Source organism: Cololabis saira, chromosome 16, assembly GCF_033807715.1.
Source record: "Cololabis saira isolate AMF1-May2022 chromosome 16, fColSai1.1, whole genome shotgun sequence".
In the NCBI taxonomy this organism is placed as follows: Eukaryota; Metazoa; Chordata; class Actinopteri; order Beloniformes; family Belonidae; genus Cololabis; species Cololabis saira.
In genome coordinates, this window is record NC_084602.1 from 6,624,931 (window position 1) to 6,645,285 (window position 20,355).

The 20,355-nt window shown below is 44.9% G+C and overlaps 1 protein-coding gene across 1 annotated transcript in view; it reads left to right on the forward strand.

Annotated features, from left to right (window-relative positions):
* The first annotated feature begins 649 nt into the window (after nucleotides 1-649).
* The window catches only part of eif2ak3 (eukaryotic translation initiation factor 2-alpha kinase 3), a 54,505-nt gene continuing 34,799 nt past the window's right edge, over nucleotides 650-20,355 (forward strand). Inside the window, exons 1-2 of the mRNA XM_061743146.1 lie at nucleotides 650-1,218; nucleotides 17,161-17,290. Of these exons, the coding sequence (XP_061599130.1) occupies nucleotides 878-1,218; nucleotides 17,161-17,290 (471 nt within the window). The 5' untranslated portion in view covers nucleotides 650-877. The remainder of the gene's footprint in view (nucleotides 1,219-17,160; nucleotides 17,291-20,355) is intronic.

Here is a 20,355-nt window from a genome sequence, read left to right on the forward strand (position 1 = left end):
TTCACGGAAACAAATTTATCATTATATGGACTTAGAAGTCATGTATTGCACAACTCGTGTACTGTGAAATTTACATAATAATGCAAAAGTATTTTAATCGTAATTTCAGGCTTTCGTTCAACTGAAAGTGAGGAATAACTCGTGACAGGAACAGGAACTGAACCATGTATCTAGGCTGAAGCCACGTTGATGCTTTCATGTGTACAAACTGGTCCTGACAACTACTCCTGAGTGACACTCAAATTATCCAATAGAGTGCTTCCATTTAGTCGACGGGGCTTAAATTAACCAATAACGTTGTTCTGTTTCGCTTCTGTGTCTTATTGGACCAGCGAATTCACATCTGACCAATCGTAGCTCTTTAAAGGGAATGGCCATCGGGGACTTTCTTTGCGTCAGCTTTGCTTGTGCGCATGCGCGGTTTTGACAGACGGCGGATTATCCAATAAGGTGGACTGTTTGGGGGGCGGGCCCATCCTTGGTCCCGCCCCTGTGACTGGCAGGTCTCCGAACCAATCACGCGCTGCTTAGTACTCGATGACGTGTGATTGACGGAACAGCCGTCCAATCAGAAACGACCGCATGACATTTTAACAAACGTGTGCATTTTAAAACCCAATCCCAGTGTAGAAACGAGGCGGGATTTAGCGTTACCAAGGCAAGTCTTCAGTCTGGTATAAAGGGAATAACATGGTGTCCCAGAGGCTGTTTATGTTTACTTAAGGAACACATTCATTTTTTGAAGGCACGACGGAGTCACCTGTGTTGTTTCAGTTTCTGGCATCATTTTTTTAAACTGTGTTTTTTTTATGTCACACTTTCTAAGGCCACCAGTGGCATGTAAATATCATAGTTCACTAATGTGCCAGTCTTACAAATGGAAAGGGGGCTTCACTTTGGAAACGTGAGCATTTCCCTGGTGCTCCTGCTGCTGCTGCTGAAGGCGCTCACGGGATCCGGGGCTTCGCGGGTCCAGGGCTCCCCTGCTGCAGCTGCAGCCGGGGGGGAGCCGCGCTCCGCCGGCCGCGCTGCGGGCTGGAGCTCGCCGGAACATGCTGCCGGAGCCATGCACATGCAGCGCAGCCTGGACGGCGGCATAATGGGCACCCCGGTGCCCCCACAGGTGCCCGGGGCGGACGTTACCGTGGAGGACGACGAGAACGGCTCGGCGGGGGAGTTTGACGAGTCCTACGGAGATAAACACGTCCAGCCGAGCAGGTAATCGATGACATGCGTATCCTTACGCCGTAGCGTACGCGCGTACGGTGCGCGGCGAAGCGTACCCTACGTGCGTAGGGTACCTGCGTCGATCTAACGCGGAACCATAAATCAGGCTTGAAAACACCACCGGGGAACATGTTAACAACCTCAAAAAATGTGTCGCAGTCTGCACAAAAACAAAGGAAAAACAACACGTCTGACGTGACACGTTTACTGGTGTCTTATATTTTATTGGCGGTGGGGTGACAACCATGTAAAACTGTCTTTGGTGCTACTTTTTTTAAGTAACCTTCCGCCTAAGCGATGCACCCAAAACTTGTGGCTGTTTGTGTGTCACGGATATAAACAGGTGCTTGAAATCCTTGAAAGTGCTTGGATTTCAATGTTGTGTTTTCAAGGCCTGACAAGTGCTTGAATTTTAGTTTAAGTGCTTGAAATTATAACTCAAAATTGGGATCAGACTGTATAGTTTAGTTATTACAAGGAGAAATAAAATCAGTAAGATTAAACATATCTAGATGTTTACAGCACGATACAATGTACATCATTGTGATTAAAAAGTGGAAAAAATAATTGAGTGTATATATTCCTGTAGATATTTTACCCCAGAGATAAGGTGCTTGAAGATTTTTGAAAATGACCCTTGAAAGTGCTTGAAAAGTGCTTGAATTTGACCTTGAACCCTGTATAAACCACGATTTCATCACTATTTTCTTCCTTCATCTCATTAGAATAAAGAAAAAAATGTTGTGGCGGAAATGACATGTGGTGCTATGGAAGTGTCAGACAGGAAAAAACAGAAAGAAGAGAAGTAAAGAGCTGCGGTGTCTTCGTGTCCGATTATGGGCGTAGGCACTTTCTAAACTTTGAATGGAAACTCACGTGGCAAACAGACGCTTATGCGGATCCTGCAGATCCGGCTACTGACTGTCCTGTAAAATGTTAATGTTAGGATTGAGATAGACGTCAAAAGTTACGTTTAATTCAATTTATCGGGTGAAAATACACTTTATAGACCGTGTCCCTAAAGTTGGAACCGCGATAAAGTTTTTTTTCTGTCAACATTGGTTCCAAGCCATGGCTCGGATTATGTGCTTATTTGACTTGTTATGGATCTCTGTGTTTGATGAGGTGATTTGAAGCTGAAGTATCTCTGTAAATGTATAAATGTTGTAATTATAAGCACGTGTGTGCACTGCGGTCGCAGCGCAGTTGAGTTCACGGACCCGCGGGATTTACGGATGCCCGTTTTGAAACGTCTGAAATAAGTAACGACACTAATTTAGAAATGATTAGTCGTGTTTAGCAGAACGGTCTGCTTTGTATTCTGACGATAAATATCCTACCTGTCGTCATATTTTTCACTTTTGTTAAAGTTGTTGTGCGAATGCTGCGTTTACTGTACAGTCTCCTGACAGCAGACAGGTTTAGTGAGGGAGAGGCTGCTGGACTTAACAGGGAATTGGGAGTTCAGGGGGAAGGAATTATAGCTGTGACAAAGAGGCTCTTAACATGGCATCAGATGCTGGAAGATGTTGATCTGTTGCTTAGTTCTCCTCACTCTTTAGAGGAGGAAATGATCACAGATGCACCCAAAAAATCCATGAAAATAAGGGAGGTAAAAAATATGTCACCTCCATCACTGTTCAGATGTCAAGCTGTGTTGATGACTTGATTCAAAGGCAGGCAGTCTAAAGTTTACTGTTTCACTTGAACCCAAGCTGCTGATGCTGAAGATGATGATGATGATAATGAGGATGCTGAAGATAATGAGGATGAGGATGCTGATGCTGATGCTGCTGCCACTGCCGCCCAGTGAGATGCAGCTTTTGGCACAGCCAGTGCAGCATTGATTTACTCCTCCTTGGTAAACACTAGGCTCGACGCCCACCTCGGATGTGTGGTGGTGCAGCCTGTTCTTCATAACATTCCTCCTCTGTTATTTATTTATTTTACAAGGTCTTGCATGTACCTTTTGACAGTGGAATAGCTTCTTGAATCGTCATTATTTAAGTACTTTTTCTTGGTTGAAGCAAACTATGTCCCACACTAAATTATTCTCTGTGTAGTATTGTAAGCACTCCTATTTTTTTATTTCTTTCAAGAGCAGCTGAAGTCAAATTGAAAACCTTCTCCGAGACAAACCTTTTGAAGATTTCTTGTGCTTTTTTCTGTTCTTAATATTAATAATTGCTGCAGCTGTATCTACTTGGTGGTTAAAAATGCAGCCAGTTGATAATTTTCTGCCAAACTTTAATCTTGAAGCTCACTTTAAAGCATCCTCCAACCCCCCCACTGGGCGTTGCATTTTAGCGCTGGACGTTCGCAGTGCCGTATGAACCCTGGCTCGTCGCAACAGGGAGCTGCTGAGCGAGCTGTGAAGCCGGTGTCACGAAGCCGAGTCAGGAGAGATGGGTAGTTGCTTCCAACAAGGGTCATTTTTGAATTGATGTTAATGCCAGACACTGTTTACACCTGGTAAACCACCAGTGCAGACCTGTCCTGGGGGGAAATGCTGTGTAATAAAAGCACATGCAGAAGATTATCTGTTTTTATATTAATTTAATTACAAGGAAAAAGTGGTTTTTCAAGTTTCAATTTAAAATGCAAATGTGTCAGTCTTTAGTCCTCTGGCATGTCAGTACAACACAAATAGAAAATCACAGTATACAAGTAGTACATTTCTAAAAATAGCACAGAGTGAGTGCCAAAAATGAGGCAGGCTGATTACAGGTCTGACTACGGAAGAGATGGATTAGAAGCAAGTTTGGGTGGTGACTAATAAAACCGTCCCGATAGTTGGGCGTCTGCACGTTGTCACGGTGCAGGATCTGCAAAAGAGGCTGAAAGCAATTAAGAGGGCAGTTTGCTTACAGGAAAATAACCCAAAAAGCCTGCTCTTTCCCCGCCAGTCACCTCAGCTGCTGCAGAGCAGCTCCTGAGCGCTGATCCTGGGGCCGGTCACACCCTGCCGCTGCTCGCGCTGCGTCTTCATCTGTTCCTCAGCCATCCGTTTCTCACCAGGTCACAATACGCATCCCCGACCTTCCTCGCTGCCGCTGTCACGGCCGGCCGTATATTCACTCTGCAGCTTCTGCCCACCAGATTTTAGTCCCGATTCCTCGGGGGGCATCTGTCTTTACTTCATGTATGAACGTGTGGAAAGGTCATTATTTTGGGAATTAAAACAGCCTTTGAGGCAGATGCAGAACAATGAACATGGAAGCTTCATCTATAAAACATAGAGGTGTCTGTGTCTGTTTAAGTTTTAATTTTATCTGGTCAAATCACAGAAAGTCTGATCAAACCCCGGCCGTCTGTGCAGAGCTCTCCCTCCCCTGCGTTTATTCTTTGTCTCTCGCTGAGTTTAGTCTCACTTTCCCCTCATCTCTGCTTCATCCCTGGTGTTTTCACACTTACACGTTGCCTTTGAACGCCCCCCCCCCCCCCGGGTATACATGCAGCGTGCCCCGGTCCCACCCGTCTGCCACCGGTGCTGCTGCCGTACTTGGGGAGTTTCACCTGCTCAGTTCATCTTCACACAGGCCGGGTGGAAACGCCTCCCTGCCTGTGCAGGTGAGGCAGATCCAGTCCTGCGACACAACGCAGTCTTCACCGAATCCAGATGCCACTTTTAGACTTTAAAAAAAAAAATTTGACATTTGATTGTCGTGTACGGAAGAGTATTAGGGCCATGCAGGACAAAAAATATTTGAGAGGGGAAGATTTATTTTTTTTTTATTGTGCACTTTGAGAAAAAAGTCAAAATGTCGAGATTAATGTTGAGGTACAATTTCAAGAATAAAGTCGAAATTTCGACTTTTTTCTCAACATTTCAACTTTATTCACAAAATTTCGACCTTTTTCTCAACATTTCGACTTTTTTCTCGAAATTGTACTTCAACATTAATCTCGACATTTTGCCTTTTTTCTCAACATTTCGACTTTTTTCTCGAAATTGTACTTCAACATTAATCTCGACATTTTGCCTTTTTTCTCAACATTTCGACTTTTTTCTCGACATTTCGACTTTTTTTCTCGAAGTGCATAATGGAAAAAAAAATCTTCCTCCTCCAAAATATTTTTATTTTTCTCCTGCATGGCCCTAATACTCTTCCGTACATGTGCCACTTTTTCAGGTGTAAAATTAAATTGAGTGCTTTTTTGACAATATTAAAACTTTATTTTCCCACTTCTTGTGTTTTTTTTTTGTTTTTTTTTTAAACAAATATTTTTGACTTTTTCAATTACAGTACAAAGACAACAAAACAGAACAAGGCACATTAATACATACAAATATGTATTCCAAATGTAGAGATTTAAGTGGTATATTTTACTGTTGTGGTAACTGACTGATTGTCATCATGGTGTTTAGGGAAAAGAAAAGGAGCTAATGAGTGACCAACATGTACATACACGGATGGAAACACTGTGTACTTATAGAACGCTCCCACACACCATCCAAAATGTGATCAGTGACCTTATTAGAAATAAACAAGAAGTTGCATATATAAAAATAAGAATAAAAGAGCCCCAAATCTTGTCAAATGTGTTGTATTTCCCTTAATAACACTTATTGTGTTTTTAAAGAGAATAGACTTTTTTCTGTTTTCTTCCACATCAGGTTTTGTCGTTAAGAGCTTCAAACACACTTAGTTAAAACAGTTTTAAAACCAGCCCGTGCTGCTCAGATGTCAACATTTTCTTAAGTCTGTGCCCCCCCCCCCCCCCGTCACAACTCCTGTATCCTGTAATCTATAAATATTCTAGATGTTTGCTTTGATCCATCCTTGGGATTGTGACGGGCGCCGCCGTCGTGCCGTGTGACAGCTGTCGCTTCACCCCTGTCTGCCATCTTTACGTTAGAAACTCCACTCGGGAGACTCGCTGTTTACATCTGTCTCCGTTCGCCGCACATCACCAGCGCATGGATGATTCACATGGTGTGTGAATCATCCATGCGCCGGCGCTGGCAGGTTTTGACGCATCGGGGGGGGGGGGGGCAGGGCTCCACCGGGGTCTCCGGGCCCCCGGGGACCACTTGCAGGTGAGAGGACAGTGGCTTTGTTTGAACCCTCCCACCCCTCGCCCCGCCGCCCCCAGGGCTCTCAGGGTGCAGCGGCACTTCAGGGCCGGCCTGCTTCCCGCCCCGGCTGCCACCAGCCCACTGCTTAGCAACAGCCAATGGGCCGAGGGCAGAGACTTTGTCAGCCAATGGTGTGAGAGACGGGGCCAGGGGTTTGGGTCTGAGTCGGGGCCACCTGGGCCCCGGTCCCAGTCAGGTAAAGAATGAAGCCGAGATGAGGTTGGTTTTTTACTTTTGCCCTCCTTTTTGTCTCTTCTGTTGTATTCTGCTCTCTGTAACTAGGGAAAAGAGTGTTTGAATAATAGTGGCTGTCTCCAAAGTAACAGGTCACGATGTCGGTGACGGACGGCCCTCCGGGGAGATTTAATGGAGCCTTAGAAACCGGGGCTGTAAACTCTGTGTTGGGGATGTTTAAAGTTCATATGTCCAGATACAAAACGCTGTCACTTCAATAAGCTTTAGAAATCTCTTTTAACTAGGGCTGGGGATCCATTCAAATATCAAGAATCGATTCCGATTTTTAAGATTCAGAATCGATTATCACACTTTGATTCGATTCCGATATTGATTGTGTTAGTCTTATTAAAACTGTTTTTTGAGCTGTTGCATGAATTATATGACTGTAGTTCTGCAACATATTACTACTAGTATTATATTGAGATTCAACAGCAAGTATTGTCAGCTAATGATGCTGTAAGGACCAATCAGCTCCCAGAATGCTGATAGAACTGCTTTCAGAAACATCGTTGAGTAGAATTATCAATTTATCCCATTTCCCATTGATGAGAATTTGGTTTTTAGCATTTTATTCAAATGTAACCCCAAGACAGTATATAAAGCAAAGAAATATAGACACTTTATGCAATTATAACGGAAAACTTTAATGTTTCATACTTTTAAACATATCTAAAAGACAAAAACATGGCACTAGTTATTCTCGTGTCCAACAAAACAATCCTTTTTTGGGCATAAACAAAAAAAATACCAAAAGTTGTAATGATGGGGGAAAAAAAAAAATCGATCTTTAGACATATGAATCGATTTTTAGAAATTAATATGAGAATCGATTTAGTATTGGAAAATCGATCTTTTCAACACAGGCCTAGTTTTAACTCCTGTAGAAAAGCTTTTCTGCCACGTTAACGTGCTGGTGTCGTAATGTTTGATGGTTTAATGAGTCCCCTGCACTTTCCATCACTTCTCCGTCTTCCAACGTCTTCTGGGTGTTTGCGTCCGACCTCCTGGGTCTTGTTGATCACGGTGTGCCGATCCCACCTGCCGGAGGCTGCTCACAGCCGAGCGCAGCAGCAGAGACTGCGACCGGTTTCTCCAACAAGGCTGCTTTTTGGACACAATTGTCAGTGGGAGGGAATTTTATTAGGTCATCTGCTATTTTGGTAAGTCGGCAGGACCCTGCTCGCGCGAGCGCAGCACTGCAGTATGGGTGGGGCAGAGGCAGAAAGGTGTGAGAGGGAGAGAGAGGAGCCGGGAGGGGAGGATGAAAACAGAGTTCGCAGGACCACGTTGTCTTGTTTTTACTCTCCCCGTCTCATCACTGCTTAGCAACAACCAATCAGATCCCGGGATCCGAGCGGCGTCGCAGCCAATCAGCCGGCAGGAGTGTGGCGCCATAGCGTTTGGATTTTTGCACATGTGAGGAGGGGAAAGAGAGAGGGATGGCAACACTTTTAAATGGTGTGTGTGTGTGTTTCTCCTGCTCATGCTGAAGTTTTTCTGAGCCACACCCTTTGCTCTCTGCTGCACTGACAGTGATGTACAAGGTCAGTTTGGACGGCAGACGGCTTCCAGCAGCTCTCGTGTCCGCTGAGCTGCACCTGCTGCCACAGACACCAGCAGCCTTCACCCGTCCGTCTGCCCAGCTTAGTGCTGTTAGGATTTTATGACATTGTTAAAAGTATGAGGGTTTTTTCTATAAGATTGTACTCTGGTGGTTGCTCTCAAAGCAGGACCACCTCCTGTTTTTATGAGCAGACTGATTAGCTGAGTTCTTCTTTAGGTGAGGACGGTGAAGAGGAACGGATGATTAAGATTGATGGGTCCCCTCCTGTTTTTCTCTGGGTTTTGGTTGTCGTAGATCTTTGCCGGGTTGGCATGTCAGATTAGAGATAGACAACGGCTGAAAGTGTGGCATGTTTAGGTTTCTTTCACTGCAGTTGTCCTCCCAGATAAGGTTCAACATCAGCTCCTTTAACGTACAAAACACCTCCCTTTTTCAGTATAAATGTGACTGGGTAGATAACCACCGTGTGCATTTCTCTCCTACCAACAGGACTGTCTCAGAAGATTAGAATATTGTGATAAAGTTCTTTATTTTCTGTAATGCAATTTAAAAAAAAAAAAAAAAAAAAAAAAATGTCATACATTCTGGATTCATTACAATATTGCTGATTATGGTTTACAGTTTAAGATTAAGATTCCCAAAATATTCTAATTTTTTGAGATAGGATATTTGAGTTTTCTTAAGCTGTAAGCCAGGATCAGCAATATTAAAATAATAAAAGGCTTGCAATATTTCAGTTGATTGGTAATGAATCCAGACTGTATGACATTTTTGCATTACAGAAAAAAAAGGACTTTATCACAATATTCTAATTTTCTGAGACAGTCCTGTATGTGGTTTGAGAAAAGTGAACCTCCGGCTGGAAAACATTGTGCATGATATAATAAAAGTTTGTATTAACTTTGATTCTGTTCCCTGGTTTTTTTATGGTGCACCAGACAAACAAACACAAGGATCTTTTAGTGTCCATTTATATAACCCTCATATCTGTTTAGGGCGTGCTGTAGTTTCTGTGCCACACGGGACTTTAACTGTCACTTAGGGGCACATTTAAAACATCCTTGTTGCACTCTGTAGGTGGATGTTGTTGTTGGCCTTTAATGTATGTTGAGAGTTTCTGAAACAGTTTTGCAGCTCCACACGTGTTCCCTGGCTGCGTTGCTCGTGTTTCGGAGCGCCCCTGCTGGGGGTCACGTCTGAGGACTCGTCTTCTCCCCGGTGCAGTCGGTAGAGCTGGGTGCGGCCGGCGCAGAGCCGCATCCATAACTTTCTCCGCACGTGCTCCCCACGCTCTCGTATTTTGGGCTGCGCGGTGAGCCGGGCGGCAGCTGCGCGGCAGCATAGCTCCACACTCCAAACCCGGACCCAGGCTGCTTGCTGTTGCATGGTTACAGGGAGTCCTGCCCTGCCACTGGCTCACCGTCTGCAGAGCCGCGCTCCCATTGGTCGGAAGTGGAGGGAAACTGCGTTTCCATTGGCTGCCGGGGAGCGCCGGGGCTCGTAGGATTGGTCTGGCTCCGACGCCTGCACTCCTTGGAGACTCAGCCCGTGTAAACATCCTGCTTGTTTCTTTCAATGGAGAGTGTTGTTGCCGGTGTGTGTGTGTGTGTGTGTGTGTGTGAGGAGCGGGGCTGATCTCTGTGGAAAACAGTCTGCTGAGAGCGAGGCTAATTGGCTCCCGACTCCGCCGTACGCCTGGTGATTTAAGCAGCGCTCCACACTATTATGACACTTTGACAGCATTAGAGGCGAGGACGATAACAGCCCACAGTCTGCTGGCAGCCGCGCTCCTCTCCCTCTTTCTCCCTTTTCATTCTCCATTCAAATGCCGTCTTCAGAGTGTGTGTGCATGTGTCACGGTCGGCAGCGGCGGCGGCGGCAGCCCCACGGGCTTCATGTCATCCCTTTGGTGCCGAGCAGAGCTCAATAAAGTGCATCTCTTTCTCAGCGACGCGGCCGGGCTGTTGCTGCTTTTCGTTTCAGCCGTTTAATCGGAAGGTTCACTATTATTATTTTTATAATCTCTCCCTCCTTCTTTTAGGATGCCTAAGTTGTAGATTGAATTGCCCCCACCCCCTCCACCTTCAAACCCTTCACTCGTCCTTTATCTGCAGAACAAAGAGGGCACGAAACCCTTTGATCAGCCTTTTTTTAAAATGAAATCTCTTCTGCACTATTTCCATCTGTGAAGATGAACTCAATGTTATCAGTGACTTTTCTCCCCCCCCGTCGCTTCTACATTCACAGTGTAACTTCTAAAGGGGGGGTGGGGGGTGGAGGGGGGTGGCCAAGCGAAGGCCGCCAAAGCTACCGCCCTCTCAGAGCCCACTGCTTAGCAACAACCAACCAGCGCGGCGCTGGAGCAGCCAATGGAGGGGGAGAGCGAGCGAGCAGCCGTCCTCCCGCGTTTCCATTGGCGGCTGGGAGGAAAACAATGTTTTACTTAGCACCCTGCACTCGCAGCGCTCGTGGCGAGGGCGATGATGCTCGGAGCAGATTTGGGGCGATAATCTTGGCTTCGATGGGCTGGAAAGACACATTGGCCATAATTATTTAGTTTCCCAGTTTGCATTTTTTACAGACTTGTAGCTCCGGTTGGAGTGAGACAAGCTGCTGCTGTGAAACGCCAACCCCCCCCTTCCTGGAAGTGACTGCAGTACGAGTTTGTGCAGTACACAGTTTGCACCCTTCGGAAGGCTCAACATCCTTGATGCACAGGTTGTTGTCGCTCACTAAGGATTGTTCAACAGGTGACATCGCTGAGGTCAATCAGTACTCATCACCAGCCCGGTTACAATGACACGTACCGCTTTATGCAGGTTGTTTGTTTTTTTTGGTATTGTTTTCAAAAGTGCAAATCAGCACAAAATACTTTTTTTCCCCATGTTTAATGTTCATTCCCAGGAATCTTTGCTTATTTTGAAGAAGCACTGTTTAGCTGTTGCCATTAACCCCCCAAAGTAACTTCTGGCTCCACTTTCAGTCACTTCCGGTGACAACTGCATCCCACCCTTCGGCGCTACATCACTCATCAGCAACAATAAAGTTCACGTTTTTTTCACTCCAGTGTAGATGTTGTGCCACTTGAGTAATTTGTGCTGTTTTTTTACCACCAGTTACAAGTTACCATAGAAACTAGCAAGTTGTTTACAAGTAAGAGCAGCTGATGGGAAATTTCAAAAGCCCAAATCATACCCGAGCTGAAACCCCAAACAAGTTGAAAAAGAGACGTGCAGGTAGGGCAGCAACAAGGGGAAGAGCGAGCCTCTTATTTAAGTGTCATCGCTCACAAATGAGATGGAAAAGCTCTGAGCGCCAAGAAAGATCCAGCCAGAGCTTTCAGGGATGCACTACTACGCGTTTCAGGAGCACGCTCCTGACTCCAGACCTGGCACAGGTGATGGAAACTGATGACAGGTTTCACGAGGAGCAGGATCAGATTGGTGGATGAACTGAACATGTTTTTCAATGAGTTTAGTTCACAAACCAGATCAGCATCCTCCTCTCGTGCCCCCAGTCAGTCAGGCTGACCCTCCGTTGAGTCGGTGCAGACCAGTGATGTGGGTCAGCCTGAGCTGGGAGGAGGTCGCAGTGCTGCGTAGGACATCCTGGCTTGTTACAGAGAACTCCCAGGGCTAAACGTTACAAGAGCTCCTTTGTACGGCTTTAAACCAATATTTCTCAGGTGTTGATGAGATTTCTGCGGCATGCCAAAATCTCCTCGGAGAGGTGGTCTCGGCTCGCTTCCATTCCAGACCTGGAACGGTTCATTTGCAGTGACACACAATCAACACAGCAACCGATTAACCACAGAAACAAACTAGCCACACTCGCTTACGATGCTCCATAGTTGTTGTTTTTCCCGGGGTACGGAAGAGGAAACTCCTTCTGCGTTCATTTCTGACCAATGAGAGAGCAGTTGATTCGGGCATGGCATTTGTTAACAGCTTTGAACCGCTACAGACGGTTGCCTTGTGAAGACAAACAGGCCTGAAAGCACCCTAAGTTACCAAGAATAAGACTTGAGAAATGATCCAGATTTCACTAGATTTAATTAAACAATTGCATGAAAAAGGGTCAGAACATACACGAGGCATCTTGATGCAGAATGACGATGAAACAGAGGAAGCATAATGATTTTAAGGTATAAAGGGTGATTCATTCATTACAATTCGAGTAGACAAAAACATCTTTAAGGTTAGTGTTAATCTTCTTTAAGCAGACTACCAGTCTGTACATTTAGTTGGGCTGTTTTGGTTTAATCCAGTTTTGTGAAGATCCCATCGAACCCGAACAGCTCATTGAATGATAAATATTCAGGTTCAGGCCTCCCAAGTGACAGGTGACATGATGGTGACTCCAGACATCTAGATTCAAGCTCTCAAGCATAGATTAAAAAAGAAAAAAGAAAAAAAGTATTTAATTATCTTTGGTGATGGTGTTTTTATTAGAAACGCCAGCTTTATAGCTGTTATCACATTGTACATTGAGCATGTATTCGTATCGTTCTCCAGCTGCCTCAGAGGAGGCTGTTAGATTCCAGTGTGTCGGGTTCCAGCCCAGGGAAGCTGCTTTCGTCCCATCTGTTTGGATTTGAAGCATTAGCTGCTCAGAGACGCCGTGCTCACTCAGCAGGATCTTGTTAGTTAAATAAAGCTAAGAGCCCTGTTGACGGTCTCCTCTCTGGCCGGATAAAGATCAATAATCAAGATGTGGCCGTGGGCAGAGCCCTCAACGGATTGACAGTCAGTGCGGCAGAAACCGCCGGCCGGGGGAAGCCGGGGCTGGATGTTTCCATTTATTAAAGTCCGTCTAACAGAGGAAAAATGAAAAGGTTGATATTTCCGTGTAGGTTCGTGAACAGCTTGACTTTTTTTTACTGGAATTTTGCACTGAAACCCCTCAAATTGTTAAACAGTTTGCTGGTGCTATGTAAAGACTGAGGTAAAAATGCTGCACTTAAGTACTTCCATCAAATATTTTCTCTGGGGTAATGTGGCGCGCCGGTGCTGAGGACGTCCTCAGCCTCGAGTAGAGTAAATACTTCCACCTCCTGCATCGTATTTACCACAATCTCAGTCTTCACGGGTCGCTGGCGGCCAACGATGAGTTTGAACAAACGTGCATCATTCCCTAAATTTAAAAAATGCTGATTTTACTTCCCAGAGGTTGCCAGACATCTTTGAACGTTATATCTCGATAGACTCAAGTTGGGATTTTCATTTCTGTTTTTATGCGTCACAAAGAACGGAGGAAGTAAATGACATTCCAGACTCTCAGGTGCTGAAAAGGGCAAAAATGATTTTACAGGACCCATCTCATCCCGGGCACAGTCTTTTTGACCTGCTGTCCTCCGGCAGGAGTTGCAGAGTCCTGAAGCAGCGGACAAATAGACTCAAAAACACCTACTATCCCTGGGCCATTAGACTGTTAAATAATACACAACATAGCATAACATAACATAACAGGTGTATTTTTTGAATGATGTGGGAGTGATGTTTAGGTCACAGTTTGTTGCACTTTATCCAGACATTGTTTGTATTGCTTTTATGTTTTTATACTGTGCACAATGACAATAAAGTCTATTCTATTCTAAGTGGAATTATGGGGTTCAGAAAGGTGTGGTTTTTTTGCTCCAGCGCTACTGCCAGGTTGATGTTTGAGCCACTTTCTGGCAGTGTTGGATGTCAAGAGTTGGACGTCGGAATGCGTCATTCGTTTTGTATCATGAAAGCTTGGGATGGGAATCGAGAACCGGTTCCCAGTGTTTCAATTCCTTGGAATTGTTTGCAAATTTTGCAAAGGATTTCCCTTTTCAATTCCAGTGGGTACGAATGACGTCATCACGCAAGTTGCTTAGCAACATGCGTAAGCTAGCAGTCAATAGGAAACATGGCGCCCAACCGATTTAAAAAAAAAAAAAAAAAAAAAAAAAAAAAAAACGCTTGGAGGGTCTGGTTACAATTCAGTAAAAAAGACGACAACAGGGGAACTTTCAATACTTGCCAAGTGGATATTTCGTCAAAGGGAGGAAATGTACCAACATGCAGAAGCATCTGTTCACACAGCAGCAATAACAATCACTGGATGTTGCGTGTTCGATCTACTCCGGACCAACGACAGTAATTCCCAACCCAGCAGCAGCAGCAACGTTAGCATGTCCTCGGCTAATAATACTGTAGGTGACTAATTAACTAACGAACACTGCCATCATATTAGCGCCATTTGCTTCATTGATTGCGTTTCCATGCATCAATAACCCTTTTTAAAACCCGGATATTGGCAATAACCCGAATTTGCACGGCCATGTAAACACCAATAACCCTTTTGAATAACCCGAATTTGCTCATATTCAGGTTTTTAAAAACCCGAATATGACCCCTGGGTTACTCCTTTTAAAACCCGAATATTCGGTCATGTAAACGCCTAACGGAATATCCCCATCAAACTGAACATGAATTTGTTTCCTGCGCATGCTCTGTTCGCAAGGAATCCTGGTCTTTTGAGTCCAGGAAGTTCTTATAAACACGGAGAAACACAAGACCAGGAGGAGACTAATCACTTCATAAATGTAATGAAGGATATGAACATTTCTGCATTTGTAGACGGTAGAAAGTACCGGGATAGAAGATTTACAAGAAGGTGAGAGAAAAGTTGCACGAAGCAGCATTTGTTTTGAATTTGGATACAGGAAGAAGAAGCGGAAATGACGGGAATTGCATCATCACGTTCTCCGCGCGTCGCTGGTTTGATCCAGATATCGCAAATGATTAATTACCATGTAAACAGGGATAACCCTGTTTGCTCATGCATGGAAACGGAATATTAGCCATAACCCAAATTTTGACTGCATGTAAACGTAGTCAGTGTTGTCCTTTATTCCCAAATGAGAATCGATAAAGAACCCAATCGTTAAGCAGAATTGAAAATGGCATCTAAAAATCGTATCAATCCCCGTCCCTAAAGAGAGCTGGGTGGTGTTTTCACCTTTGAACGCAAAAGGTCTTCGTGACCAGATTCAGATTGAATCTGCTCTTTAAACATAACAAGAACAAACAGTTGTGACGGACATGTTTGCCGGAAAGAGCCAATCACTGATCCGTCTATATTTTGAAATAGCCATTAGTTAGAAAGCTTTTTATTGACCCTCCAGTCCCGTCTCTTCTCTGCCCCCCCCACCAGCACGTGGGATCGTTCCCCCCTGGTCTGTGATCAGAGCTGCTTCGTTGTCGACAGCCACCCAGAAATCTGGCTGATTGAGCGTAAACCAGACTTTATTGACACAGAGCGTTATCTTTATTGACACAAAATGGATTCTTGCCATCAGTACTGAAACTAAATGAACTCACCTTCCACGCTGCTATTTTCGTCCCATCAATTTGATCTTAAATTCAATCTGTCTTGGTTTTCGAGCAGCGCTCAGTTGGACTGCAGCAGGTGAGTGCGGCGTTATTCCCAGGTTACGTGATTAACGGCTGTATCAGGGGCCCAGGCGGGGAGCGTCTCCGTCACATGGCTGAAGCCACGTCCCAGCGTGGGGTGGAGTCGCTCGTGTTTCAGTTAAAACCGGCTGACGCGCTTCGTCACGGCACAGGTGTGCTGCCAGCTTCCTCTGGTCGGCAAACGGGCCGTCTCCAGGGGGAACGGAGCATCGGCTCCTCACACTAGTGTCTGCTCTGTGGCTACGTTTACATGCAGTCAAAATTGGGATTAAGGTGAATATTCCGGTTACTGAAACATTGGGAATAATCTGTTTCCATGCGTGAGCAAACAGGGTTATCCCTGTTTACATGGTAATTAATCATTTGGGATATCTGAATCAAACCAGCGATGCACGGAGAACATCTTGACGCAATTCCCGTCATTTCCGCTTCTTCTTCCTGTATCCAAATCCAAAACAACAACAATTACAGCAGCACGGTGGATAATGAACAGCCCAGTAGAAGTCGCCTTCTTTTGTGCTTTGGTGCTGGTACTGACCCACCAGGACTTAACCCTTGTGCTGTCTTCGGGTCAAGGAAGGAGGAAGGGAAGAAGGGAGGAAGGGAGAAAAGAAGGAAGGAAGGAAGGAAGGGAGAAAAGAAGGAAGGAAGGGAGAAAAGAAGTAAGGAAGGAAGGAAGGGAGAAAAGAAGGAAGGAAGGAAGGAAGGAAGGGAGAAAAGAAGTAAGGAAGGAAGGGAGAAAAGAAGGAAGGAAGGGAGAAAAAGAAGGAAGGAATGGAGAAATGAAGGAAGGAATGGAGAAATGATGGAAGGAAGGGAAAAAAGAAGGAAGGAAGGAAGGAAGGGAGAAAAGGGAGGGAGGAAAGAAGGAAGGACTGGAGAAAAAAGGAAGGGAGGAAAGAAGGAAGGAAGGAATGGAGAAACGAATGAAGGAAGGAAGGGAGAAGGAAGGAGAGAGCAGGAGGAAAGAAGGAACAGGAGAATTAGGTCATTTTGACCCAAAGACAGTACAAGGGTTAACAGTATTCGTCGTCGTCTTTTTCATTAATGGAAGGCGAGAATGTGAAGAAATGGCACATGTAGCCGGAGCTGTGCCGTCCATATCCATGCTACCCGTTTCCATCAGAGACCCCAGACACTTTGGATGAAGGTGCAGTCAGGACTGGTGGGAACGGGTCGTAATGATGGAGGTCACAACGCTGACTGGCGTGAGAATTTCCATACGTCTTCCTGGACTCAAAAGACCAAGATTCCTTGTGAAAAGAACATGCGCAGAAAACAACTTCATGTTCCTTTTGGGAAAATCCCGTTAGGCGAATACATGACCAAATATTCGGGTTAGGAAAGGAGTAACCCAGGGGTCATTTTCGGGTTTTTAAAAACCGGAATATGAGCAAATTCCAGTTATCCAAAGTTATTGGTGTTTTACATGGCCGTGCGCAACCGGTTTATTGCTAATATTCCGGTTAGAAAAGGGTTATTGATGCATGGAAACGTAGTCACTGGTGTTAAACCGCTGGTTCCCAGGGCTTCCTTTTTAACGATGGAGCCCAACAACCTACAAAAGCTTATTTTAGAAAGTAGGTTGACGTCTTTGTGTCTGTCCTCAGGTCTCTGGTGATCATCAGCACCCTGGACGGGCGGATCTCAGCTCTGGATCCTCACAACCACGGGAGGAAGCAGTGGGACCTGGACGTTGGCTCGGGGTGCTTGGTGTCCTCCAGCCTCAGCAAACCAGAGGTAGGTAGGCCAAAACGGGCTTTTCCTGCACGTTTATGTGCGTTGGGATGGAAATCCTGCACGTGTTTAGTTAAGTTTAGTTTATTATGAATTAGCTGGTACCGTAGTAACCAACTAGTCTTCCTGGGGTCCACAAAGAACAACAACAAAAATATAAAACAGTCAATCACATCATCCACAATATATCATACATTTACAAATACAATTATAAAATATCTGATGTTAAAACACTTAAGACAAACATTTAATAATTTTCATGAACCTAAAATTCATTTTCACTAAACACAAAACGGAACCATTTGACATACAGCCAAGTCAACATTATAATCTAAAATAAGATTTGAGTTTTTTTTTAAATACTTGTTTACTTTCTATACAACAGAGATAGTGAGGCAGATTATTCCACAGGGTTATTGCTCTGTAGATAAAAGATCGTGATAAGGCATTTGCTCTTGGGTGAGGCAGCTCCAGCTGACCTTTTGACCTCTAGTGTCATGGTCATGCACAGTGCTTCGAAAAACAACATGTTTGAATAAAAAGTCAGGTGTTTTACTGATCAAGACTGACTTTAATATCACAGCTGTGTTTAAAGCTAACCTGTTTACTACTGTCAACCATGAGAGAGAATCATGCATGCGGTTAATATTTGATCGGGTAGAGCAACCCAATACCAGGCGTGCAGCCTTATTTTGGCCAGTCTGCAGCTTTCTGAGCTCACCTTTAGCGGCAGATGCCCAGACCACAGAACAATACTCAAGGTGACATAATACTAAACTCAGCACAATCTGACACAAGAGGGGTTGAGCAACAAAGGAAGCACATTTCCTAGAGATACCAACAGCTTTTCCCATCTTTAAGATGTTTTGACTAATATGATTACTAAAAGAAAGTCTGGAATCCAACGTAACACCAAGAAGTTTGACACTGTCCACTTGTTCAACAGTCACATTATTCAACTTTAAATCTAGCTTTGGGCTACAAGATAACTTGCTTGATGGTTGTCCTTGATAAACATTTAACGGGGTATTCTGGTGGGTTAACCTTCAGGCCGTGGTCGTATGCTGCAGTTCACGTCATTTTGGCCCACAGACAAACCTCCCACTCATTGCCATCCTGTAGTAGACTGATTCAACCACAGGGTGGAATACCAGATAGATCATCATGGACCATCATAGATCATCATCATAGATCATCATCATAAACCGGGATTCGGCAACCTGCATCTCTAGAGCCGCATGCGGTTCTTTAGCGCCGCTCTAGTGGCTCCCTGGAGCTTTTTCAAAAATGTTTGACCCTTTTTTCTCCTTTTTTTTCTCTTTTTCTTCTTATTTCTTCTTTTTTTTTCTTCTTTTTTCCTTTTTTTTTTTTTTTCTCAACATTCTCAACTTTTTTCTCGAAATTGTACTTCAACATTAATCTCAACATTTCGACTTTTTTCTCGACATTTCGACTTTTTTCTCAACATTTCGACTTTTTTCTCGAGATTGTACTTCAACATTAATCTCGACATTTCGACTTTTTTCTCGACTTTTCGACTTTTTTTTCTCGACATTTCGACTTTGCTCGACATTTCAACTTTTTCTCGAAACTTTGACTTTTTTCTCGACATTTCGTATTTTTTCTCGACATTTCGACTTTTTTCTCGACATTTCGCCTTTCACTATTTGCCTTCATTCTAAGGCTTATACAAGACTTTTCATTTTTTGCGGCTCCAGACATATTTGTTTTTGGTCCAATATGGCTCTTTGAACATTTTGGGTTGCCGACCCCTGTCACAGACCATCATAGACTGTCTGTGGCAGGGTGGAAGAGCAGCCACTCAGTCGATTGGGCACAATCGGCCTCTCCACCCTGCCTGCCTTCATAAGGAGCAGCTGCACACCAGCAAGAGGCTGCTTGGAGAAGGTTCTACTGGTGCACGTGTGGCGGTGTGATTGAATAAAGGAGTTCCTGGACTAAACCCTGTGTCCTCTGTCCTGTCGGTCGGCGCCAGTGTAGCAAGCTCGTTGCCACTGGGGCCGACCGACGGGACAGAGGACACAGGTGTGCCCAGTCGGCTGAGTGGCTGCTCCTCCACCCTACCACACTGTCATAAACCATCATAGACTGTCATAAACCATCATAAACCATCATAGATCATCATGGACCGTCATAGACTGTCATAGATCGGTGCTCCAAAGGAAGAGTTGCCAATGTCAACATCAAGAGCAGTAAGATGTCTGTGCATTTAAAAACCAATGCTCTATGTCATTTGGAGGTTAAGGGTGGAGACTTGGCTTCGCGCCCCTCCCCTCTCTAGAAAATCTTTCCTCCCTTTATTCCCCCCCTTGGATCCCGTCTGCAGACTTTAAAACCAATATTTGAACTCGCTGCACTTTGAACAGTCAGCAGAAGGGAGCGTTTGCTTTCATTCCCTCCATCGACACACATCCCCGTTCCCAGCACGGCAGACGCTGTGCTCCTCACCCCCACATGAATGTGAAAGCAGCAGCATCGCCCGGAGGATTACTGTCTTTGACTGCGGAGCCATGCACGCTCGCCCAGACTCTCGCCTGCGCATGTATACAGAAGCTTAACCCGCCCACACCGACACGCCGCCCAGAGCAAGACCAGAGCGCCGCGCTCACAAATTCATGCTGGAGACGCGCTCGTGGCTGCCTTTGATGTGGACTTGCTCTTTGTGAGAGTTTCTAGCCCCAGGGAGAGACCCCCCCCCCCCACACTAACAAGGGTCTGGGTGGCTGCTGAGATGGGTTGAATGTCGGGCTGGTGCTTGAATCTGAGCAGTACGCATCTGCTTCATTAACGCACCCATCCAGGCTACTGTGTTTGACAGGAAATGTGGTTTTTATATGATTTGGCTTCCCCCAGAAATTGGTAATTCAGAGTTTATGAGCAAAAGAAGAAGTTGAAGCTGATCTTAATTGCTGCTAATAGATGTTTTTCATCTCCATCAAGGTCTTCAAGTGGGTTTGCTTGCCTTCCTGGAGTTTACTGACGAGCAATTTCACAATTTCAAAGACGTAGATTATATCTTAAATCAGCCGCCGTAACGAAGGATTGGA